This window comes from Jaculus jaculus, chromosome X, assembly GCF_020740685.1.
Source record: "Jaculus jaculus isolate mJacJac1 chromosome X, mJacJac1.mat.Y.cur, whole genome shotgun sequence".
NCBI lineage: Eukaryota > Metazoa > Chordata > Mammalia > Rodentia > Dipodidae > Jaculus > Jaculus jaculus.
In genome coordinates, this window is record NC_059125.1 from 34,619,188 (window position 1) to 34,646,441 (window position 27,254).

At 39.7% G+C, this 27,254-nt stretch overlaps 1 protein-coding gene across 3 annotated transcripts in view; it reads left to right on the forward strand.

Annotated features, from left to right (window-relative positions):
- The window catches only part of Map7d2 (MAP7 domain containing 2), a 171,844-nt gene that overhangs the window by 53,798 nt on the left and 90,792 nt on the right, over window positions 1–27,254 (forward strand). For 2 of the 3 annotated variants that reach the window (XM_045140355.1, XM_045140356.1), the window contains 4 exons: window positions 1,098–1,261; window positions 20,339–20,450; window positions 21,215–21,313; window positions 23,758–23,868. In XM_045140355.1, coding sequence (XP_044996290.1) covers window positions 1,098–1,261; window positions 20,339–20,450; window positions 21,215–21,313; window positions 23,758–23,868 — 486 coding nt within the window. The remainder of the gene's footprint in view (window positions 1–1,097; window positions 1,262–20,338; window positions 20,451–21,214; window positions 21,314–23,757; window positions 23,869–27,254) is intronic. The other variant, XM_045140357.1, reaches the window with a different exon arrangement.

The following is a 27,254-nucleotide window of genomic DNA, read 5'->3' on the forward strand; positions in this document are numbered from 1 at the left end:
CCCCACACTTACTCATTTTCTTCTTCCCTCCCTCCCTCCCTCCCTTCCTCCCTTTCTTTTTTTTTGTTTTTCGCAGTAGGGTTTCACTCTAGCTCAGGCTGACCTGGAGTTCACTATGTAGTCTCAGGGTAGCCTCAAACTCAAGGCAATCCTCCCACCTCTTCCTCCCAAGTGCTGGGATTAAAGGCATGTGCCACCATGCCTGGCTACTTACTCATTTTCTATGTAAAGGATAGGGCACCTTTTTGAGAAAGGTGTCTTACCTTTTGTGGGCTACAGGCACTACCTCAGATAGGTTATGAATGGAGACAAGCAAAGAACTTTGGAGTTCTTCCTCATTGGCCTCACCCTGGCCAGCTCAGGCCCTGCCTTCTCTAGACACACTTTTTCGGCCTAAGTATAAGTAAGGGCCCCACAGTGAATGGCTTTGTGGGAAGGTCAGTCTTCTTTATATTGTTGAAATATACTTTATCCAGCTCTGTGTCTGGTGCTGGTGCATGCGCAATGCTTTTGAGTGAATGTGCCTTTACAACTATCATTTGTCAAACTACTATATGGCTTAACTATTGTTCACAAGTTTGACTTAATGATGGCAGTAATAGTAATTCCTGTGTGTGGGAAGACTTATTATGTACTTTATGTACATTTTATCATTCAGTTCTCCTTACGTTGTGATATGACAAAAATGTATCAACATTTCACTTAGGAGGAAACTAAGGCACAGAGGTCATACTTAACATGCCTTGTGGTCTGGGGAACTGGCTTAGCAGTCAAGGCACTTGCTTGCAAAGCCTAATGTTCGATTCTCCAGATTCTACTTATGCCAGATGCACAAGATGGCACATGTGTCTGGAGTTCATTTCCTGTGGGCAGAGGACCTGGCACACCCTTTCTCTTTCTTTTGCTCTCTCTCTCTCTAATAAATAAATTTTTTTAATTAAAAAATAAAATAAAATATACCCTGTGTCACCCAACTAGTGGATAAGGAACACTTAATGTCAACCACCATGCTAGCATTTCACCAGACTCTCATATCTTTGTTCTTGATTTTAATCTAACCCGTACTTGAATGATAATCTTCTACTTCCATTCCGTAGCTGCCCGGGAACAGCAGATCCTGGAAAAACAGAAAAGAGCTAAGCTTCAGTATGAAAAACAAATAGAGGAACGATGGCGAAAATTGGAGGAGCAGCGTCAGCGGGAGGACCAGAAGAGAGCTGCAGTGGAAGAGAAGAGGAAACAGAAGCTCCGAGAAGAAGAGGTGAGGTCCTGGGAAGCTCCCACCCCAGCCACCTTAGTAGGTCATGCAGGGTGTAATGTTCAAAGCATTTGATATGCTGGCCAGCTCTGGGCTATGAGAAAAACTAGTTCCCAACACCTTCCTCTGGTGACTTAGCTTGCCTTCTTTCAACACCATAACTCAGTCATTTAACAGCTTCTCTGGGCCTTGGTTTACTTCTCTAGTGAAGGCTTGGATCTAGTAGTCTCCAAGGTTATTTCTAGTCTTTCTTTCTTTCTTTCTTTTTGGTTTTCGAGGTAAGGTCTCACTCTAGTCCAGGCTGACCTGGAACTCACTATGTAGTCTCAGGGTAGTCTCGAACTCACAGGGATCCACCTACCTCTATCTTAGTCAACCCTTTTCTAACTCTAAATTCAGATATTCAGGAGGTTGTAGATTGGGGTTGGGTGGTAGAAAACTGAGGGTTGCAATTAGGAAGTCTATGCCTCCAGGGGAGACCTAATGCCAGAGCACATAATAATGTGATCCTGTTATTCACCACTGGAAAAATAAGTCTACCTTTGAATACAAAGATGCTAATATATTTAAATTTTATGTATCTCATTTTTAATCATCCTTCAGGTATAGCTACCTTTAAAAATATGAAATGCAGTTATCCCTACAGAATCCTTTATTACTAAACTTTGAAAATGTGCTTAGAAAGCACATTTGGGTTATATATTTTCTTATTTTATTTTATTTTGTTAATATTTATTGATTTGCAAGGAGAGAGAGAGAGAGAGAGAAGAGAATGAATGAGCATTTCAGGGCCTCTTGCCACTGCAAATGAACTCTAGATGCATGGGCCAGTTTGTGAATCTGGCATTACATGGGTAAAGGGGAATCAAACCTCAGGCTTTGCAAACAAGCTCCTTTAATCACTAAGCAAAATCTCCAGCCCTGACTTATGAATTTTCTTAACAAGTGTATTTTAAAGATGCAGTCATACTATCTTATCAGGGGATGATCATTTTTTATTCATAAGGTATAATGGCTCATCTTTTAGTTAAAAAAATGTAGAAATGTGTTAGTTGCCAATGCTATTGACTACAGAGACTTTGTATAAGGTTTTTTTTTTTTAAATTTCTGAATGCCTATCATTACATGTATTTAGCACTTCCTCTTTTTTAATTCAAAAGGACATGTGGACATGCATCCAAATACATAATAAGACCTATATTTGCCCATGAAGCACCCAATTATGGTGATTTCTTCCTAGCAAACAGAGGGCTAAGAAAGGCTTTTAGACATAGTTTACTGTTGTTGTCTTTAGTCTAAATGTTATGGCTTTATTTACTCTCAGTTCTGATCCCAGCTCTACCACTAAGAAGCTAGCAGTCTAACCCCTCTAACTCTGTCTCCTTAGCCTTAAACAAAGATAAATGCAGGAACAAAAGATGACATTATCAAAATGCTTAGTAAAGTACCTAGCACAGAGTAATCACTCAAAAATGTGAGCCTTCAGTTACTGCAGCTGACCTTGAAAGCAGTGAGGTCAAGAAGGAACTCCAAAAAAAATTGTGGAACAGACTGTATACTATTTTTTAAAAAGCCACATGAAGGTGAAGACAGATGGATCAGAAGTTTACAGTATCCTTAGTTACATAGGAAGTTCAAGGCTAATCTGGGCTATATGAGACCCAGTCTCAATCCCTACCCCCAATACAAAACAAAACAAATGCAACATGAGTCTTGATGGCACAGGCCTGAAATCCCAGCTACTAAGGAGATTGAGATGAAGCTGGAGGATCACACCTATGCTACAGAACAAATTCAAGGCCAGCCCAAGCAACTTAGTGAAACCCTGTCTGTTGCAGTCAAGGGTCACATTGCTGACAGAAATTACCCAACCAAGAGCAGCTTGTGAGAAAAAAAAAAAGAAAAGGTTTGTTTTCGCTTACAGACTCGAGGGGAAGCTGCATGATGGCAGGGAAAAGTGATGGCATGAGCAGAGGGTGGACATCACCGCTTGGCCAACATCAGATGGACAACAGCAACAGCAGAATATGCCAAACACTGGCAAGGGGAAACTGGCTATAATACCCATAAGCCCACCTTCAACAGCACACTGCCTCCAGGAGGCATTAGTTCCCAAATCTCCATCAGTTGGGAACCTAGCATTCAGAACACCTAAGTTTATGGGGAACACCTAAATCGAACCACCACATTCTGCCCCCGGCCCCCATAGACTGATAACCATCCATGATGTAAAATGCAATGCATTCAATCCATCTTTAAAAGTCCCCAAAGTTTTTATCAATCCTAATAATGTTCAGCAATTCCCGTAGTCTGAGATCTTTTAACCGAGCAATAATACCAAGAAAAAAAAATCCACCCAAACCCATAATGGTGCAAAATAAACACTTGCTCTACATAAGATGGCACTGGGCATAGCAAAGAAATATTCAACCAATACAAGATTTAAACATGGCAAACCAACAACTCTAGTCTGTGGGGCCAGCAGCTCTCCTTAGCAGCAATCCTGTGGTCCCAGCATCTCCTGTAGGGCTCCACTGCAACCCACAGTCCATCTTCATAGCTCCATCAGGTCTCCATGCAGGCAATCCTGCTTCATACTGCCCATGGCCATTTCCAGAAGACAAGACCATGTTGCAAATTGAACCCTCTCTTTTCTGCATTTCTTATACTCCATAATACCAGGTAGGGTGCCAATTTGTTAATCAGATGAGGGGAATAAAGCAGATTTTGAAGTCCAGGACATTCTTTGAGCATTCAGGCCCCTTCAAAAGAGTCTATATTTTTTCCTGTTGTCCCAATCTCAATGGTTATAATCTCTCATACAATTGCAGATGAACAGGCAGAAGTTTCAGTCCAAAGATTTCTTCCGGTGCCATATCCATCTGCAAACACCAGTCCATTTCTATGCAATGCAACCCTGTCCAAGTTCTCAGGACGTGGGCATAACAGCAAGCCTCTCACACAAACTGCTTCTAGCCCAGTCCAGTCCAGGCAAAACTTTTTCTCACCCTCACAAGCCAAACATCACAGCCCATAGTTCTTACTGCATTCAGGTCTTTCAACTCTGACCAGAATAGTCCATCAAGCTGTACTTACAGCACTACAAGGCATCTCTTAGGCCACAATTTCAAATTTTTCCATATCCTCCTTCAAAGCAGTTCCAAAAAAGCCAAAGTCGGGTTTCTAGAAGCAACAGTCCCACTCCTCTGGTACCAACTTTACTGTTTCAGTCAGGTTTGCATTGCTGGCAGAAATCACTCAACCAAGATCAGCTTGTAGGAAGAAAAGGTTCATTTTGGCTTACAGACTTGAGGGAATGCTCAATGATGGCAGGAAAAAATGATGGCATGAGCAGAGGGTGAATGTGAATATCACCTTCTGGCCGACATCAGATGGACAACAGCACCAAGAGACTGTGCCTAACACTGGCAAGGGGAAACTGGCTATAATACCCATAAGCCCGCCCCCAACAATACACTGTCTCTAGGAGGCATTAATTCCCAAATTTCCATCAGCTGGGAACCTAGCATTCAAAACACCTAAGTTTATGGGCGACACCTGAATCAAACTACCACACTAATCAAAAGTAAAAAGTAGAAAAAAAGTATGGGGGTTATATCTCAGTGATAGGGTACTTGCCTAGCATTTGTGAAGCTCAGTACTGAAAAAAAATAAAAAGCCATACTTACAAGAGACTGTTTTGGTAACTTAAGACAGATTTTTCTGTTCTCAACCTGTATGTTTCTTATGAGTCATTGGACTTGTACCTTTTTTCCCATTCTGTATTCCTTGATATCCCATTCTGCATTCCTTGATATCCTTTAGCTCATTCTTTTCCTTCTTGGCCTCTTATTTTAGTTTTTGACATTCTGATGGATTGCTGATTAAAAAGAAAGCTTGGCATTCCTGCTTCTAGGAAGAAACACTATAAAGTATAATATTAGATGCTTCTCAGGCTCTGTCACTCCCATCAGTGTCACAGGGGGTCCACTTTGAAGGCAATCCCTGTGTATAATTTTCTTTTATAGAATGTTAATGATGGAGGCACATTAAATTAAGTCATCATAGTCCTACTCCTTGTGGATGAGGGAATATTATGTCACCTGTGGCTATTTAGTTCTGTGCTTTCTTGCTGCCTTAGTGGTGATGGTTTCAGGGGGAGGATATTGTCTGACCCTTGTCAACATGAACACAAGCTGAGCTTGCTTTTCTCTTCTCTTTAGACAGAACATGGTACAGCTTCCAGGACAGATCTGAGCCAAAAGCCAACCTTTAAAGAAATAGAAGGCTTCCTTTGCCACCTGCTCCCATTCTCACAGCCCCGGGAGACCTAGATGTAGCTAAGGAAATTGCCAAATGCAGGCAATCAGAGTCAGTGCACATCCAATACAGAGATTTACTTATTGTTTACATGAGTGATTTTTAGGGAAGTAGCATTAGTCTACACTGTGGAAGTTCCTCTCCAAAGGAAGCCCTCTGTGGTTACCCCTTCATTCTTGGGAGCTATGTTTGGGTTACTGCATGCTGAACAACTGACTGTAGAGATTCTTAATTTTCTTTTCAGTGTAAAATTTAAGTTCTTTCATGAACTTTTTTAAAGTTAAAACTTTTTCAAACTCTTTTTAAACTTCCTTTTTAAAGTTTTGTTTTAAATCTTTAAGTTCTTCTGTTATTTATGCTCTATCACTGTCAATCAAGAAAAAAGCTTCAGACTTCTGGTTAAGATGGCAGCGTAGGTACCACGCCAAAGCAGCCTGGGGGGGAAAAAGACCAAAAAAAACTCAGCAAAATACACACTTTTACTAAAAAGTGAGGTGTATAGGAAATTGAAGCAGCAGCAGAGAAGTAGAAGAGATCCAGAGCCTCCAGAGCCCACACAGGCTGGCAAAAGCGGCCCCAGCAGCTCTGCCAACCACGGTGGCAGCGGCGGCGGTGCACCAGAAAGCCGCCAGGCTCGGCTCCAGCCACAGGAAAAGCCAGGTGCGGGAGCTTCCGCTCACACCGGCGCTCTCTGCAACTTGTGAAGGGAGAGCGGAAGTGAGCAATGGAGGATCAGACCACGAGGTAGAAGAACACATGGAGCAGTGAGAGAACCAGAGCAGCTGCGTCTCCCTCCCCTCCCCTACCACCTGAGCCCAGCTCCAGCGAACAGAGCAGCGTCCCAGGACCTGGCCATGCCAACTTGGGCCGACAGCGGGACCCAAGCAGGAACAGAGTCCAGGAGCAACATCAGCGCCTCCAGCACCAGTAACAGCAGCCCCAGCAGCAGCAGACCCAGGAGCGGCAGCTTCAGTGGCAGCAGCAGCAGTGGACCCAGCAGCAGAGCTTGAGCTGCTGACAGACCAAACAGAGGCAGCTTTAGCAGCAGCAGTTCCGGTAGTGGGGGTGCTGATCTGCAGGGCCACAGTTGCCAGGCTCAGTTTGCCCTGCAGGAACAGCCAGTGCCCAGCTCCAGAAATCAGAACAGCAGCCCGATGACACAGGCAGCAATTTGACTGAGACCATAATCATCCAAGGTAACTGGGACCGCACCAGGGAAGGGTCTCACTTGGTCACAAGCTGACTTGGATCCCTCAACAGACCAGAAATCTTAACCTCTATGATGATAGAGGATCTGGTTGTTATAATAACTACTCTGGCATACATACTTGGGGCTGTTTTTAAATTTTTTATTTATTTATTTATTTGAGAGTGACAGATATAGAGAGAAAGACCGATAGAGGGAGAGAGAGAGAATGGGTGCGCCAGGGCTTCCAGCCTCTGCAAACGAACTCCAGATGCATGCACCCCCTTGTGCATCTGGATAACGTGGGACCTGGGGAACCGAGCCTCAAACCGGGGTCCTTAGGCTTCACAGGCAAGCGCTTAACCACTAAGCCATCTCTCCAGCCCTGTTTTTGATTGAATGGGTACAGTGTTTAGTTAAATTTAGAATCTACCTGTATTTTATTCCACTCAGCCTACTTGAATACTCCCATAGCAGGGAAACTCAACCCCTAGGAGCACCTTTGTAGAAACTCTGAGAGTCTTAAGTGCCACACCTAACACCTTAAGCTCATACCCTGAAGATATATAACATCAAATCAATTGATACAGCTAAGAATACCCAGATAGCTAGAAAATCCAAGCATTAACATAATCCAAGATGCAAAAATATATACATTATAACACAAGAAACACTAAAAAGCAAGATGATATAAATCCACCTAAAAGTATTAATGCATCAGAAATGACCTCCAGTGAGAAGAAGTTAGAGGAAATGCCTGAGAAAGATTTCAAAAGAATGATTGTAAATATGTTCAAAGAAGTCAGAGAACAAATCAAAGGAGTCAAAGAGGAACTTAAAGAGGAAATCAAAGGAATCAAAGAAGATGCAGGACACCAATTTCATGAAATAAAGAAGGTAATACAAGACATAAATAAGGAAATAGAAATAATAAAGAAAAACCAGTCAGAATTACTAGCAATGAAGAACACAGTTAATGAAATAAAAAACTCTGTAGAAAATTTCACCAGTAGAATGGATGAAGGAGAGGACAGAATATCTAAGGTAGAAGACCAGGTGGCAGATCTAATACAGGCCAACAAAGAGAAAGACAAACTTATAGAAAAGTATGAGTGGGAATTTCAAGATATTTGGGACACCATGAAAAGATCAAATATAAGAATTCAGGACATAGTAGAAGGAGAAGAATTCCACTCCAAAGGCATAGTAGGCATCTTCAACAAAATCATAGAAGAAAACTTCCCCCAAATTGGGAAAGAGGTGCCAATACAGATACAGGAAGCCTTTAGAACCCCAGCCAGACAAAACCTGGAAAGAACCTCTCCTTACCGTATTATAATGAAACTTCGAAACACACACACCAAAGAAAAAATATTGAAAGCAGTTAGAGAGAAGAATCAAGTTACCCACAAAGGCAAGCCCATCAGGATTACAGCAGATTGTTCAACACAAACCTTTAAAGCCAGAAGGGCTTGGAGTGATATATTCCAAGTTCTGAAAGATAACAACTGTCAACCAAGGTTACTTTATCCTGCAAAGTTAACTATTCAAATAGACGGAGAAATAAGAACATTCCATGACAAAAGTAGGTTAAAGGAGTATTTGAAGACAAAACCAGCTCTACAGAAAATACTTGATAGAATCCTCCATGCTGAAGAAAAGGAAAAGCACACATATAAGGAACCTAGAAAAAAACAAGCAATACTCAAATACTAGTTAACACAAGAGAGCACAGGTAGAACCGGAACCACAAAAAAAAAAAAAAAAGAATGTCAAACATAAATACACACCTTTCAATAATATCTCTTAATATCGACGGCCTCAGTGCCCCAAAGAAAAGACATAGATTTGCAGACTGGGTTAAAAACCAGGATCCTACAATTTGTTGTCTCCAAGAAACTTACCTTTCTACAAAGGATAGACATTATCTTAGGGTGAAAGGTTGGAAGACGGTGTTTCAAGCAAATGGGCCTAGAAAACAAGCAGGGGTGCTCTCCTAATATCTGACAAGGTAGACTTTAGTCCAACATTAGTCAAGAAAGATAAGGTCCTGGTCACTTTATATTAATTAAGGGCACACTCCAACAGGAGGACATTACAATCCTAAACATATATGCACCTAACATGGGGGCTCCCAAATTCATCAAACAAACACTATTAGAACTAAGGTCACAGATAACACCAAACACAGTGGTAGTGGGTGACTTTAACACACCACTCTCATCAACTGACAGGTCATCCCGGGGAAAAAAATAAAAGAGAGAGGCATCAGGACTAAATGAGGTCATAGAAGGAATGGACCTAACAGATATATACAGGACATTTCATCCAAAGGCTGCAGAATATACATTCTTTTCAGCAGCACATGGAACATTCTCTAAAATAGACCATATATTAGGACAGAAAGCAAATCTTTAAAAATTCAGGAAAATTGAAATAATTCCTTGCATTCTATCTGACCACAATGGAATGAAACTACAAATCAGTAGCAAGAAAGGCTATAGAGCATACACAAAATCATGGAAACTAAACAATACACTACTAAATGATGAATGGGTCAATAAGGAAATCAAAAAAATTTTAGAGACAAACAATAATGAGAACACAACATATCAAAATCTCTGGGACACAATGAAGGCAGTTCTAAGAGGTAAATTTATAGCTTTAAGTGCCTATATTAAGAAATTAGAAAGGTCACAAGTAAATGACCTAATGCTTCACCTTAAAGACTTGGAAAAGAAGAACAAGGCAAACCAACAATCAGTAGGCGGGAAGAAATAATAAAGGTTAGGGCAGAAATTAATGAAATAGAAACAAAAAAAAAAAAAACAATCCAAAGAATTAATGAAACAAAGAGTTGGTTCTTTGAAAGGATAAACAAGATTGATAAACCCTTAGCAAATCTGACCAAAAGAGAGAAGAGACACAAATTAATAAAATCAGAGATGAACAATGTAACATCACAACAGATTCCAGAGAAATTCAAAAAATCATAGGGACATACTATAAGAGCATATACTCCACAAAGTATGAAAATCTGAAAGAAATGGATGATTTCCTTCATTTATATGACCTACCTAAATTAAATCAAAATGAGATTAATCACTTACATAGACCTATAACAAACATGGAGATCCGAAGAGTTATCAATAATCTCCCAACTAAAAAAAGGTCAGGCCCAGATGGATTCACTGCTGAATTTTACCAGACCTTTAAGAAAGAGTTAACACCATTGCTTCTTAAGCTTTTCCAGGAAATAGAAAAAGAAGGAATTCTACCAAACTCCTTCTATGAGGCCAGGATCACCCTGATACCAAAACCAGGCAAACATAGAACAAAAAAAGAAAATTACAGACCAATCTCCCTCATGAACATAGATGCAAAAATTCTCAACAAAATATTGGCAAACAGAATACAAGAGTATATCAGAAAGATCATTCAGCCTGACCAAGTAGGCTTTATCCCAGAGATGCAGGGATGGTTCAACATACGCAAATCTATAAATGTAATACATTATATAAATGGGTTGAAGGACAAAAATCACATGATCATCTCATTAGACGCAGAGAAAGCATTTGACAAAATCCAACATCCCTTCATGATAAAAGTCCTACAGAGACTGGGAATAGAAGGAACATATCTCAATATAATAAAAGCTATTTATGACAAGCCTACAGCCAACATATTACTATATGGGGAAAAACTGGAAGCTTTTCCACTAAAATCAGGAACAAGACAAGGGTGTCCACTGTCCCCACTTTTATTTAATATAGCTCTGGAAGTTTTAGCCATAGCAATAAGGCAAGAGACACACATAAAAGGGATACAAATTGGAAAGAAAGAGCTCAAGTTATCATTATTTGCAGATGACATGATTCTATACATAAAGGACCCTAAAAACTCTACTAGCAAACCGTTAGAGCTGATCAAAACCTACAGCCGTATAGCAGGATACAAAATAAATACACAGAAATCAGCAGACTTCATATATGCTAACAAACACACAGAGGATGAAATCAGAGAATCACTCCCATTCACAATTGCATCAAAAAAAAAAAAATAAAGTACCTTGGAATAAACATAACCAAGGAAGTAAAGAATCTCTACAATGAGAACTTTAAAACACTAAAGTGAGAAATTGCAGAAGACTCTAGAAAGTGGAGAAACATCCCCTATTCCTGGATTAGAAGAATCAATATTGTGAAAATAGCAATCTTACCAAAAGCAATCTACATATTTAATGCAATCCCTATCAAAATTCCAAAAGCATTCTTCATGGAAATAGAAAAAACAATCCAAAAATTCATTTGGAATCACAAAAAACCTCGAATATCTAAAATAATACTGAGCAACAAAAATAAGGCTGGTGGTATCACCATCCCTGATTTTAACCTATGCTACAGAGCCATAGTAACAAAAACAGCGTGGTACCGGCACAAAAACAGACAAGTAGATCAGTGGAACAGAATAGAGGACCCAGATGTAAGCCCAAGTAGCTATAGCCACCTGATATTCGATAAAAATGCCAAAAATACTCATTGGAGAAAAGACAGCCTCTTCAGCAAATGGTGTTGGGAAAACTGGATATATATCTGCAGAAGGATGAAAATAGATTCTTCTCTCTCGCCATGCACAAGAAATGAGTCCAAATGGATTAAAGACCTTAACATCAGACCTGAAACTCTGAAACTGCTAGAGGAAAAAAGTAGGGGAAACCCTTCAACATATTGGTCTTGTCAAAGACTTTATGAATACAACCCCAATAGCTCAGGCAATAAAACCACAGATTAATCACTGGGACCTCATGAAATTACAAAGATTTTGCTCTGCAAAGGACACAGTGAAAAAAGCAAAGAGGCAACCTACAGAGTGGGAAAAAAATCTTCGCCAGCTATATATCTGATAGAGGATTAATATCTAGGATATACAAAGAACTCAAAAAGTTAAATAATAAGGAATCAAACAAGCCAATCAAAAAATGGGCTATGGAGCTAAATAGAGTATTCTCAAAGGAAGAAATACGAATGGCATATAAGCATCTAAAAAAATGTTCTACGTCACTAGCCATCAGGGAAATGCAGATTAATACTACATTGAGATTCCATCTCACTCCTGTCAGATTGGCCACCATCATGAAAACAAATGATCGTAAATGTTGGCAGGGATGTGGAAAAAGAGTAACCCTTCTACACTGCTGGTGGGAATGCAATCTGGTTTAGCCATTGTGGAAATTAGTGTGGAGGTTCCTAAAACAGCTAAAGATTGATCTACCATATGACTCAGCTATAGTACTCCTAGGCATATATCCAAAGGACTCATCTCATTTCCTTAGAAGTATGTGCTCAACCATGTTTATTGCTGCTCAATTTATAATAGCTGGGAAATGGAACCTGCCTAAATGTCCCTCAACTGATGAGTGGATAATGAAGATGTGGCACATTTATACAATGGAGTTCTCCTCAGCAGTAAAGAAAAATGAAGTTATGACATTTGCAGAAAAATGGATGGACCTGCAAAGGATTATACTAAGTGAGGAAACCCAGGCCCAGAAAGCCAAGCACCACATGTTCTCTCTCATATGTGGATACTAGCTACAGATGATTGGGCTTCTGCGTGACAATGAAAATACTTAGTAGCAGAGGCCAATAAGTTAAAAAGGGACATAATGGGAAGAGAAAGGAAGGGAGGAGGGTACTTAATAGATTGATATTGTATATATGTAAGTACAGTGATTGTGATGGGTAGGTAATATGATGGAGAATGGAATTTCAAAGGGGAAAGTGTGTGTGGGGGGAGGGAATTACCATGGGATTTTTTTATAATCATGGAAAATGCTAATAAAAATTTTAAAAGAAAAGAAAAAAGCTTCAGTGGGAAGATTACTCATCTTATGCATATCATTTTGCTTAGCTTATTGGAAAGTGTTGCACATGGCCTTATTCACTGGGTCTGATATTTTGGAGGTCACAAGAGGCCAGTTGTCTCTTTTACCCATGAAACCCTGCCTTGGTTTCATTACTATGTTGAGTCCATAAGTTTTCTTAAGTACTTATTGTCTATATCAAGGTAGAAGTGGGTGGTATATCAGTGTCTCTCACCACATTAGAGGTGTAAAAAAAAAAGCACAAAACTAAATAGAAAATCATCCTGTATTAAAACCACTGAAGATTCAGCCCACATCAGGACTAAGTCATCTGGTATAGAATGCCTTCACCCTCAATGCAATAACCTGGCTCACAGAGATCTCTGGAGATTTGGCAGGAGCAGAAGAGTAGCAACAGTTGTTCTGTGGAAGGGTTTCCAGTATCCACTTGAGACCTTGACCTTGAACTTATTTCCTTGTTGGAGGCCATCTTCATCAGGTGTCTTCCTACAACATTCATATTCCAGACAGCCATAATTGAGCTACTGGGAAAAAAAAAAAAGCTCTTGTTAGTGAATTTGGGTGAACAAAGCAGTATTGCTTATCCATTCTGCACTCAGGAGTATAGCCTCCTGACTAGTAGCCCTGAAGACCTCCATGTTTGTTTGTTTGTTTGTTTGTGTCTGTCTGTCTGTCTGTCTTTCTTTCTTTCTTTCTTTCTTTCTTTCTTTCTTTCTTTCTTTCTTTCTTTCTTTCTTTCTTTCTTTCTCTCCTTCCTCCTTCCTTCCTCTTTCCTTCCTTCCTTCCTTCCTTCCTTCCTTCCTTCCTTCCTTCCTTCCTTCCTTCCTTCCCTCCCTCCCTCCCTCCCTCCCTCCCTCCCTTTCTCTCTCTCTCTCTCTCTCTCTCTCTCTCTCTCTCTCTCTCTCTCTCTCTCTTTCTCTCTTTCTCTCCTTCCTTTCTTCCTTCCTCTTTCCTCCTTCCTTCCTTCACTCCCCCCTCCCCCTCCCTCCCCCCACCCCCTCCCTCCCTCCCCCTCTCTCTCTCTTTTTCTTTCTTTCTTTCTTTTGCCCCATGTTTCTTGTACTAAACAAATAACCAAGAAAAGCCTGTTTCAGGGGAAATGAATTCCTGCCAGAGCAGAGCTTGTATCTGGTGCCTTAGATTACTAGGACATCAAGACACTACAAAAAAGCCTCTTTCAAAGTGTAGCTTGTCTTTTTAGGTTGGGCTGATACATCTAAACTGATGGCTTTACCATCATTTCTTAGTAGCTAACAAAACTTACTAACCTGAGCATAAAACAAGAAATATCTAAACAACATCCTCACTTCAGCTGAAGGCTAGGCACTCTGAGAGGGCTTTGGCTAATCATGTGGCTGGATGTAGAAGACTGTGGAAAGACCCCTCCCCGCTTATGGGGCCCTGCTAAGAATGGCTGGGAGCTTGTGCCTACAGTGAACACATAAAGCAAAAGCTGTGGGAAAGACAGTATCCACCTCCTATACATATCTTCCAGGCTCTGCTGTTTGGGCCATTCTGTGCTACAAGACTTTTATTGGTTTATGTGTCTTTTTTTAAAATTATTTATTTATTTATTTTAGAGCGACAGACACAGAGAGAAAGACAGATAGAGGGAGAGAGAGAGAATGGGCACGCTAGGGCTTCCAGCCTCTGCAAACGAACTCCAGACGCATGCGCCCCCTTGTACATCTGGCTAATGTGGTACCTGGGGAACCAAGCCTCGAACCAGGGTCCTTAGGCTTCATAGGCAAGCGCTTAACCACTAAGCCATCTTTCCAGCCCGGTTTATGTGTCTTTAATTAACATTTTTTTTGTTTTTTGAGGTAGGGTCTCACTGTGGCCCAGGCTGACTTGGAATTCACTATGTAGTCTCAGAGTGGCCTCGAACTCACGGCGATCCTCCTACCTTTACCTCCTGAGTGCTGGGATTAAAGGTGTGTGCCACCACGCCTGACTTTTAATTAACTTTTTATAGTTAGCATGACAAATAATGATTTTTATTTTGTCATTTTCATTCACATAGATTTTCGTACCTTGTTCATATTTGCTGCTCTCAATGCCCTTCCCTGTCCCTTTTCTCCCTATGTTCTCTTTCTATTTTCATGCCCCAAATATATTTATTTGTATAAGTGTATATATATATATATATATATATATTTATTTATTTATTAATTTTAACCTAGGCTCTGCGTATCAGAGAAAATTGTCTTCTTATACTCTCTTGTTCTCCCATTTCCTCCCCCTAGATCTACATATCCCCTTTAGTTTCCTTTCTTCTTTTCTCTCATTTCTGTTTATATATGTATATATTTATGTTTAAATGTAGATTCTGTGAATGAAAGAAAACGATATTATCTTTCTGAGTCTGGCTTATTTTGCTTATCTTTTTTTTTAATTTTTTTCTTATTTATTTGAGAGCAACAGACACAGAGAGAAAGACAGATAGAGGGAGAGAGAGAGAATGGGCGCGCCAGGGCTTCCAGCCTCTGCAAACGAACTCCAGATGCGTGCGCCCCCTTGTGCATCTGGCTAACGTGGGGCCTGGGGAACCGAGCCTCGAACCAGGGTCCTTAGGCTTCATAGGCAAGCGCTTAACTGCTAAGCTATCTCTCCAGCCCTATTTTGCTTATCTTAATGATCTCCAATTTCATCCATTTTTCCGGAAAATAAGAAAATTTTGTTTTTTGTTATGACTAAATAAAACTCCATTTTACATATATACCACATTCTTTTTCTTTGAAATCACTTGGCTATTTATTTTAAATTAACATATAAAATTATATGCTGTCACTAAAATAATAAATAATATATAATAATAAATAAAATTATATTATGTCATTTTCTTAAATGCATGTCATATTTTGTTCTTATTCAATTCCTTCTTCCACTGCCTTCTCCACCTCATCTCCCTCCAAGTACCACATTTTCCAGACCAGAAGCAGCATAAGGAAGGAAAGGGTTTATCCTGGCCTACAGTTTTAAGAGGGTATATTCCATCATGATGGAGAAGGCATGGCAGCAGGGACAGGAGGCCAGCTAGTCACATTGGAGCCATGGTCGTGTGTAAATAGGAAGTGAGGCTGAGCTATAAGGCCTCAAGTCCCACTCCCAGTGACCTTCCTCCAGCAAGGCTCTGCCTCATAAAGGTCCCACAACCTTTCTGAACAGCAACACCAGCTGGAGACAGTGTTCTAACACCTGAGCCTATGGGGCACTTTACATTCCTGTCACATGAGTCATATTTCTCCAATGTTATCCAGACAGAGCCATACCCAAATTACGTCAAGAGTAAGACTCACTCCTCCTTTCCCTCCCTGTCTCCTTTTCTTTCTTCCAATAAATCCCACTCAGTAGAAGATTTTTTATGAACAAGAATTTGCCTTGCCTATTTCCCATCTCTGTTGGTCATCTAATGACACTCATGAGTACCAAAACCTGGTCATGAATTACAACATGTGATTCTCTATTTATTAATATTTTTCCTAGTGTGAATGAACTTTGTTTTCCTTTTTTCTCATTCTTATTCTTTCCTTTAAACCATGGCACTCACAGTGTAGTTCCAGTAGTGGCAACACTGAGAACTCATTGGAAATGTAAATTCTGGGGCTGGGGGTGTAGCTCAGTGCCTGCTTAGCATGTACCAGACCCAGAGTTCAATCCCTAGCAATGCTTCCCAGCCAAATTCTCAGCATGCTCCACTCCAGACTTACTGAGAAACCTATGAATCGACACCAATATATTGTGTTTCAGCAGTCTCTCTTAAGAGATCTGATTATAGCTGTACTCAAGTTGGAGAACCATTATTTTAAAATATACTATTAACAATATTCCTTCAAATCAATGCAGTTAGCATTGATGACTTATCACCTCAGGTATTAGACTAGTCATTAACTTTGTATAATGCAGTGATGTAAGAAAGAACATCCTCATTTTAAGTGAGGAAACTGAAGCCCAAGAATATAAAGTGATTAACTGGCTCACAAAACTAAAATGTAGTTGGCAGAGGTAGGATCGAGGATTCTTTCATGTCATCACATGAAGGAACAGAAAGGTACTCACAAACACTAGACAATGCCTATCCTATAGGATTGAGTTGTGGGTTGTGGAGCTTTTTTTTTCAAGGTAGGGTAGCCCAGGCAAACCCTTTCCTTCCAAGGATAGGAATCAAAAGGAGTTTTGCAAATACCCTCTTCTTCCTTAAGGATACTTGGTTCTGGGTATCTTAAATAACTAGTACTGATGTTCTGAGTAAATATTCACCCACAACAGCCTTTAATTTTTTTCTTTTTCTTTCTTTTTTTTTTTTTTGAGGTAGGGTCTAACTCTAGCCCAGGCTGACCTGAAATTCACTATATAGTTTGAGGTTGGCCTTGAACTCAGAGTGATCCTCCTACCTCTGCCTCCCAAGTGCTGGTATTAAAGGCATGCCCAGTGGATTGAGTTTTTTTGTTTGTTTGTTTGTTTGTTTCTGGAGGTAGTGTCTCACTGCAGCTCAGGCTGACCTGGAATTCACTCTATATTCTCAGGGTGGCCTCAAACTCATGGCAATCCTCCTACCTCTGCTTGCAGAGTGCTGGGATTATAGGCATGTGCCACCACACCTGATGAGTTTTTTTATACATGCATCAGAGAGGATACATGCATGTATGTATGTAGGGTAGAGGCCAGAGAACAACCTCAGATGTTGTTATTCAGGAATGCCACTTACCTTTCTTGAGATAGGTATCTCATTGGTCTGGAACTTACCAAGTAGGCTAGAATGACCCAGAGATCTGTCTGTCTCCACCTCCCCAGCATTGGTATTACAGAGATGTGCACCACCACGTCAAGCATTTTTACATGTATATTGGAGACTAAACTCAGGATCTCATGCTTGTGAGGCAAGCACTTTACCAACTGAGCCATCTCCTCAGACCCCAGGATTGACTTCTAAAAGAGTACACAGGACAAGTTTTATTTTTGACATGTTGGAATCACTATTCTGATTTCTTTGGGTTCCATAAGTCCCCTTCTCTTAGAACTACCTTTCTACCTATTTATCCTTATCTCTCCCCAAATGGGTGATAGAAAATGAGTGTATTTCTTTCAAGGGTAACTATATTTTCATAAGCCTATTCTAGGTCAGAAGGAACAAATATCCAGTGGTAGATTTGGAGCAACTTAATAGATTAGCAGTGTGTATGTAACATGGGTAGTTTTTCTAAAGCTTTTCCCCTAACGTTTGCAGAGTTAGTTCTGGCTTCAGGGGAGCAGCCCTGTATATAGTTGCTCAGTATTAAGGTTGGCTCCAGTGATCTTTGTTCGTACTGTACCCTTTAGTGAATTAGTGATTATCTTTTGACATCTTTCTGGCATGTAGGAAATGTATCATAACCCATGCCAAACTAAATTCATCTAGGGTTTTAATATTCAAATATGTGCATTGGTTAAATACTTTGCTAAAGTCATATAACATGAAATATTCCTTTTCAGTCTTAGGTGAGTGACCCTGTGTCAGAGATCCATCAGTGAAAAAGTTACATTTCCTCTAAGCCCCAACTTTGTTTTTTGAGGCAAGCCCAACAGACTGGCCTTTTCTATGTTAGAGTGTGAGAGAGAGACAGAGACAGAGAATTGGTATGCTAAGGCCTCCAGCAACTGTAATCAAACTCCAGACATGTGTGCCCCATGTGCATATGTGGGACCTTGCATGCTTGTGTCATCTTGCGCCTGGCTTATGTGGGACTTAGAAAGTCAAACATGGGTCCTTAGGCTTTGCAGGCAAGCACTTTAACTGCTAAGCCATCTCTCTAGTCCTGAAGCCCCAACTTTTTATCTGGAAGACCACCAGTATTGGCCATCAGAATTTAATGGCCCAAAGTCATGAGGACAGAACAACCAATTAACACACACTTGGGATTGTAGAGTACTCAACCCAAAATCAGAGCACAGTTAATAGCCAGTACAAATCTGAAAGGAAAGCATACTTATCTCTGCTCCCAGGTTCCTGCAGAGAGCCTTAGCAAAAGTCTCTTAGTAAAGGGCTATTCAGAGAAAGATGCAAAGGTAGATAAGTTGTGCAGAAGCCCATTGCTCATCTTATCCATCCCTGTGGCATAAGCAAGAGAGATAAATCCAGACACTTCCCAAGTGGATTTTATGTTTCTAGTAAAGGAAATAATGTTTAAATCATGGCTACTCATTTTTTTGCTATCCTAACTTTTCATTGCTTATTTTTATTAAGCCATCAAAAATCCTACCTTTATTTTTTGGAGTCAGATAGAATAAGCTCAGTTCTTGAAGCACTGCAGTATAATATCAGCATTATCTCAGAACCTCTCCAGTGGAGGCAGGGAGGAACTAGTATTTGCAACGTCATGGAAGCAATGAGAGCAGTGAGGGTGCAGAATTAGAACACCTTTGCTTCGATGTCAAGAATAACTTTTTTCAAGTAATAACTTCGTCAATGTAAGACAGTGATTTTGACAAATCCTTTCAGAGAGAGGCCTGATGATTTTTTTCTTTTATTTTTTTTATGTGTTGGTTTTTCAAGGTTTCACTCTAGCTCAGGCTAACCTGGAATTCAATTTTACTATGTAGTCTCAGGGTGGCCTCGAACTCATGTTGATCCTCCTATCTTTGCCTCTGCTGGGATTAAAAGCATGCACCACCACACCCAGCTTTGTTGGTTTTCTTTTCTAAATAAAAAATACTTTCCCCATCCCCTCCACCCTCACCTAACTGTGGCAACTCCCCCACTGTCACCTAATTGTGGCAATGCATAGATGCTTTATGTTTTTTTTTTGGCAGAAGGTTCAGTACCCTTGTCTTTTAATTTTGGGATTATGCAATATTACCCCAAAGTACTAGTAGAAGAAAAGTATTGCAATGTAGAAAACAGTTGAGGGCTGGAGAGATGGCTTAGCGGTTAAGCGCTCGCCTGTGAAGCCTATGGACCCCGGTTCGAGGCTTGGTTCCCCAGGTCCCACGTTAGCCAGATGCACAAGGGGGCGCACGCGTCTGGAGTTCGTTTGCAGAGGCTGGAAGCCCTGGCGCGCCCATTCTCTCTCTCTCCCTCTATCTGTCTTTCTCTCTGTGTCTGTCGCTCTCAAATAAATAAATTAAAAAAAAAAATTAAAAAAAAGAAAACAGTTGATTATCTTTTAAGAAGTTCTAACATGAAAATATGGTTCTGTAAAATAGGTTTTAGAGTCATATAACCTCATAAAACTATATTTGAGGGTTTAAAATTCAAATTACATATCAATTTAAATATTCTCATACCAGAATGTTTTATGCTTTCAATTAGGAGGAAGGACTGGAGCTACATTGTTTCTGTTACTGAATGGAATAAAACTGGACTTGAGACAGGCTTGAAGGGGTTAATGCTTGTTGGGCATTATACTATTCTTAACACAAATCAAGAGCTTGGCATAGCAGCAGCTTCTCCCCAGGGAAAGGAGTGCAGGGGAGGGGAGGGAACAGGGAAGGCCGCAGTGTTAACTGAGTATGCTTAGAGTCAGTGCTAGCCCTGAGGCCGCATTGTCTTCTCTGCTCACCAAGAAGCACTGGTGTGAAGAGAACACATGTGCCTGGGTTTGGGATGCTGAGCACAGAAAGCCCTATTTGATGACTTACCCAGAGTATCTTGGCAGCAGTTCAGTGGAGCAAGATGGTTGATACTGTTTTTTGCTTTATGTGAGTTGAGCAGGAGCGGCTGGAAGCAATGATGCGCCGTTCTTTGGAGCGCACACAACAGCTAGAGCTGAAGAAGAAGTATTCATGGGGAGCCTTACCTGCCTCGGGGCCTGGAGGACGTGATGGTGAGTTTTAGGCTATCTCTCTGCATTGCAGGGCTACTGTGAGAAATCATGGGCATGACTGGGTGTCTGCAGGATCTGGGGGATGCACAGCTTTACAGGCACCCTTTTCAGATGTGATTTAAAACTACAAAGCTTCCTGTGTATGCATTTCTCTCTGCACTGTTCTTGCTAGCAAATAGCATTTGAGGCAATAACTGGGCCCTGAGGGAGAGGGAAAGAAAAGCTAAGAAAATGAGTGCAGAGCCTTGTTAGCTGGACTCAGCAAGCAGGTCCAAGGATAATAGCATTTCAGGGGAGGGAAATGGCAAAAGGCATAGTCACAGCTCCAGATGTGACTGTGAAAGGCAAAGCATTTACCCTCTAAGTAGAACAGGGCTTTTTCCTTCCTCATTATGAATTTTTATTGCTTTTCTGATTTTGTTTCAAAGTGACTTATTTATTTAATTATCCAGTTTAAACTTACCTTTAAATTCGAAATGCTTAACATATAGATTGTTACTAGTCTCAGGGTGACTCTTTCCTCTTCTCAGTGTTGCACAACATTTCAGTGTTCTCAGCATTTGTTACACAAGAGTTTTATATTAGATTGTTCTGAAATAACTTTGCCATTGTATACTTTTAACCTTTTGGCAATTAATATACTTATTTTTTTTTGAGAAGTCAACAACTATTTGTTATTTTCCTAATTAGAAACTAAAATACAACAACAAACTGGAACTTTTTTTTATCTGTCTTTGTTCTGATATTTTTTTTTTGCTATGTAGGTGAATCAGAAAATATCCTACCCAATCCTCTAGGTCTAGCAGTCAGCACCCTCCCTTCGGATGCAGGGACCAGTGCCACCACTACCGAGTTCACCAATGGTATAACTGAACATCACCATGCCATAGTTTTTTGTGATAGCTGTTCTGATCACCCTCATCCATTACCATGTTTATCTCAAGTACCTTCACGGTTGATCTGTTAAATCTTTTGCCTGTTGTAATATTTTTTCTAGAGCTGTGAATAACATACCCTTATTTTTTTGTTCCTTTGTCATCATAGAGCTGCATGCCTTATATCTTAGTGTCCTGGAGGCATTTCATCCTCAACTCACTAAATTATGCCTTAAAATCTCATTAATATTTGATTTTTATACATTTAGATCTTTATCAATATCATAATCATTTGTTTTAGGTATTATGTAACAAGACATTCTTTCCACTTCTGGTGAAAAAACAGAAATCAGAGTACTTGGGCTTAGTGTAAATGTGATGGATTTCAGAAGTGTTTGAGAGGGAGTGGTAGGGAGTTTATAGGTACTAACATTGAGAATCCAAATAAGATAAATTAGCTTTGTGCTTGATTTAATCTCCCTGTCTAAAAGGTTTTCTGTTTTAGAAACAAACATAGAAAATTCTTATCGATCTAGAAATTAAGAACAAAATTGGCTAAACTGTTCCCATTTAATGATTTTAGAAATACAGCACATGTTTGGCAAGCTAAAAATAAGATATAGAAGGAATGTAATATTTACCAGCAATACAGAAGTCAAGGTCATATTAGTAATAGAAATAAATCTTGATTTCTGGCATTCCATTAACAAAGAATCTCCTTATTGGTAGCGTTCAGTAGCACAGATTTTGCTTCATGGCATGAGACATTGGTCTTTCCCAATGAAAGGGTGAGAGTATAATAGTACCTAAAGCTGATACCAGGGTGAGGTAAATGACTTAGACACACAATTTAAGGGGCGGGGGTTCTCAAGACAAAAAAAAAACCCCAAATTTTAACGTAATATTTTTAGAGCTCAAAATAAAGCTGGGCTTGGTGGCCATGCTTTTAAGCCCAGAACTTGGGAGGTAGAGGTAGAAGGATTGCCATGGGTTTGAGGCCACGCTGAAACTACATAGTAAATTTTGGTCATCTTGGGCTAAAGAGAAACCATAACTTGAGAAACAATAACAACAAAAAAATAAAACTACAAAACTATCAATAGTGACCAAAATAATGAATTTCCCTCCTTTTCCCCATGGAACCTAGGGCCTCACCCAAGCTAGGTAAATGCTGTGCCACTCAAATTCTAAGTCCAAATATTGAATTTCTAGATCGGGACCATACCAAGCTATATCAGAGCCTAAAGCAAACGGGAATATGTTTACTCTTGTATCTGTGGTTATATGTCATTTCTGGTATTTCTTACTTTTCCTGAATATTAATTAAAAATTAAAAAGTAGTATTAAAACTCAAAACAGTATTTCAAGTTTAAGTATTTTATGTACCTCCAAGCTAAATACATTATACTTTGACTTGAGCTTAATTAAAAGTATTTAAGATTGCCACTTGTTCATCAGACATGACAGTTTTCTCATTTGAAAATACAATGAGTAGAGGAGTTAGATTTTGAAAATATTTGTACTTTTGCTTTCTCTACAGTAATAGGCACATTTTTTTTTTCTTGGACACTGACAGAGCCTGACAAGGTACTATCAGCACCTTTCTGTTGGCTGTAATGGTTCAACTTAAAAGCCAGTCCAAAATAATGACTGGACCATGAGAATACTAAACCTAGTGTTGGGTATTAAAATAAACTGTTAGAAAACATTTGTAGAAGGCAGTTTTGTCTCCATCTCTTAAGTGGAAGAAAATCACCTTGCTAAAGGTCATTCTGTCTTAAATATAGCTCATTGCATTACAAATTACATTTCTTTCCAACTCAGCCACATATAACCTTCAGGAATGTTCAATTTTAGCAATATAGTCTCAGTCAAACCATGAGGATAGTTCCAGGATCAATTTTCTCTGAGTGAATATATTTTTGAATGAATATATTTTTTTAAAACTAGGACAAAAGAACATGATGCATGGGATTGGCATAGCTTTAGTTGAACATTTGAGTGGGGGCTGAACACTTGAAATTGAAGAGAAGAATACAGTGAAGAAATTGCACACCAATGGCTGCAGTAGCCTGGACAATTCCAGATTAAGATAATAAGGCATCATACCTGGTGTGGTGGCATATACCTTTAATCCCACCACATGGGAGGCCAAAGTAGGAGTATCACCATGAGTTTGAGGTCAACTTGAGACTACATAGAGAATACTAGGTCATCCTGGGCTAGAGCCAGATACTACCTTGAAAAACAAAAATATAAATTAATTAAATGAAAAGAAAACAAGGTACCAGAATAATGGAAGCTGAGTGTACTTTGCTACAGTGGTATACATCTGAATGTGTGTGTATGAGGATAGGAAGGACACTTTCAGAAATGTGTATTTCAGTCTACAGTGATGTGAATACCAATGTCTTTAATGCATTTCTTTGCAGCATGTGACAAACTTTCAACATCAACCATGAATTTGCCAAAGCCAATGGAGCCTCCTATGAGTAAACGCCTATCTTCATCTACTGTGAAAATATCTTATTCACCAGACCAAGGCAAGTAAATGGACACACCTGGTCTGTCAGTCTGGTCTGATTTTTCTGGTGTAAATATCATAACACTGGTCTTTGTGAAAGTTCCCTCTCAAGAATTCTGTAAGTAATGCTACTGGCCTAGTCTCCCAGGGTTTTGCTAAAAGGACTTTAGGAAGTGACATAATTCTTTAGAGCCAAGTTATTGTTGGGTAGGGAGAAACTGTTCCACAGAGCATGGAAGAGTTAGAAAGTTCCTCTTGTGTCATTGATGAGCTGCAGTTAATGATTTAGAAGGGTCATAATTAATGAGTCTGAGTTATCTAGGAGATTTGCTACATGAGGAAAAAAATGACTCTGAAGTCATCCATGGGTTCTTGTAGGCATGCCATTGTACAGATGAAAACAGAAGCACAGAAGTAATAAGAGGACTCTTGTAAAAGAAATAAGAGGGGCTAGAGAGATGGCTTAGCAGTTAAAGTATTTGCCTGCAAAACCAGAGGACCCAGGTTCAACTCCCCAGGACTCATGTAAGCCAGATGCACAAGGGGTGCATGCATCTGAAGTTCATTTACAGTGGCTGGATGCCCTGGTACTCCCATTCTCTCTCTCTCTCTAAAATAAATAAATAAAAATAAAATAAATTAAAACAAAAGAAAGCCGGGCATGGTGGTACACGCCTTTAATCCAGCACTTGGGAGACAGAAGTAGGAGGATTGCCGTGAGTTTGAGGCCACCCTGAGACTACATAGTGAATTCCAGGTCAGCCTGGGCTAGAATGAGACCCTACCTTGAAAAACAAAAACAAAAAAAACCCAAAAAACAAAAATAAAAAAGAAAAAGAAAGAAAGGAAGGAAGGAAGGAAGGAACAGGGGCTAGAGAGATGGTTTAGCTGTTAAGGCACTTGCCTGAAAAGCCAGAGGACTCAGGTTTGATTCCTCAGGACCCTTGTAAGCCAGATACACAGGGTGGCACATACATCTGGAGTTCAGTTGCAGAGGCTGAAGGCTCTAGCCTCCACATTCTTTCTCTCTCTCTCTGCCTTTCTCTCTCTCATAAATTAAATGAAAGAAAGAAAAGGAAGGGAGGGAGGGAGGGAAAAAGAAATTTTTTAAAAGAGAAATAAGATGGGTGGTCTTTTCATGCAGTGTTTTGAGTTTGGAGATAATGTATACAAAGAGACGCATGCCAGTTTCAGAACCTGAGTAGATTTAACTGCATCTGCATTCTCTTTTTTCTTTTAACTTTTTATTGACATCCTCCATACCCTCATACACTCATACAATACCTACCTTCTAATGGAGGTTCAGATGACTCATTGGAAGCTTGTATTTCTGGGAAGGGAGAGCTCTCTATGTGTTACATGCACATTCTGAAGCACTACTTGAAGGAGCATCAGGTATCAGAAAAGTATTAAGCTTGTCAAGTCATCACCAAAGGGCAAGCAGGAGGAGTCTTATGCCTAAGAAGAGACCAGTGGACCTTCCTGGTTGTCATTCCCAGGCATTTACCTCACCCTACCACCCCAGAGGCATGGCATATATAGCAGAGTACCTGTGAGTGTCTGAGTACTGCTGAGTTTTGTGCCATTCATGAGTATATGTGCTCTGAGAGCATGAAAGGAAGAGTTGGAAGAGAGAATACCTATATACTCTTTTTTTTTTTTTACCTCTGTATCTATTCCATTAGTGAGCTTATACCATGCTTTCAGTAATTTACATGGTTATAGGTTAATGTTGAATTCATTTTCCATTGATTAACATCAAAACATAAACATGTCCTAATGCTGTTAACAACTAAATTATTTATGAATTTACTTTTGTATTCTAAATTAAAATTTTTAATTCCTAAACCATAGACATCCAAACAATATAAAGTAATTCTTGTACCCATTACCATATTATATTACAAAACCAAAATATTTTGGCCTTTAATTTAATTTTGCTTTATTTTTATTACTTATTTGTTTTTGAGGCAAAGTCTAATTCTGTAGCCCAGGCCTCCCTTGAATTCACTATATAACCCCAGAGTGGCCTTGAACTCCTGATCCTCCTGCCCCTAACTCCCAAGTGCTGGGATTGTAGGCATGAGCCACCACAGTTTTGATCATGGATCCTATAATCTTCCATTAAAGCTGATAATCAGTTGGTTGTTATTATTTTTGTGCTGCAATGTAAAAGAGAACCAGCTGTAAAAGAGGCAGTTAAAGGTGCATGTAAAGGGCTGGAGAGATGGCTTAGCAGTTAAGCGCTTGCCTATGAAGCCTAAGGACCTTGGTTCGAGGCTCGATTCCCCAGGACCCACTTTAGCCAGATGCATAAGGGGGCACTTGCGTCTGGAGTTTATTTGCAGTGGCTGGAAGCCCTGTAGCGCCCATTCTCTTATCTATCAGCCTCTTTCTCTCTCTCTCTGTCACTCTCAAATAAACAAATAAAAATGAACCAAAAATATTTTAATAAAAAAGGTGCATGTAAAGCCTGATGGCCTGGGTTCAGTTCCCCAGTACCTAACTAAAGGCAAATGTACAAGATTACACATGTGTCTGAAGTTTGCAGCTGTAAGAGGCCCTGGTGTGCCCAATTTCTCCCTCTCTGTCTCTTTCTCTCCCAAATATATAAAGAAATTTAATGGAAAAATATATGTTATCATCTATCTTTTAAAATTTTTTGTTTATTTTTATTTATTTGAGAGCATCAGAGAGAGAGAAAGAGAGAGAATGGGTGCACCAGGGCCTCCAGCCACTGCAAATGAACTCCAGACCCATGTGCCCCCTTGTGCATCTGGCTAACGTGAGTCCTGGGGAATCGAGCCTTGAACTGGGGTCCTTAGGCTTCACAGGCAAGCACTTAACCACTAGGCCATCTCTCCAGCCCACAGCATCTGTTTTTTACTATTATAATATGACACTTCATTTAGGAAAATCAGTATGTTCTCAAACATTTCTTTTTTTAGTTTAATTTTTATTAACATTTTCCATGATTATAAAAAAATATCCCATGGTAATACCCCCCCCACTTTCCCCTTTGAAATTCCATTCTCCATCATATTACCTCCCCATCTCAATCATTGTACTTACATATATACAATACCAACCTATTAAGTACCCTTCTCCCTTCCTCTGAAACATTTCTTAACATGGGACCTTATATAAATTTTTATAGGTGTAATATTTTTCAATTTTCAATATACTTGGTGAGTAAATAAGTCTTGGGAAGTGGGCTAATGCTCATGAAATGCAGGTCTCTGTGCTAATATTTTGTTTTACTTTTTATTTTTTAATTATTATTATTTTTCTTTTTTAATTATTAAATTTCCATATTTTTAATTTTTTAAATTTTTATTAGCATTTTCCATGATTTTAAAAAAAATCCCATGGTAATTCCCTCCCCCCCCACTTTCCCCTTTGAAA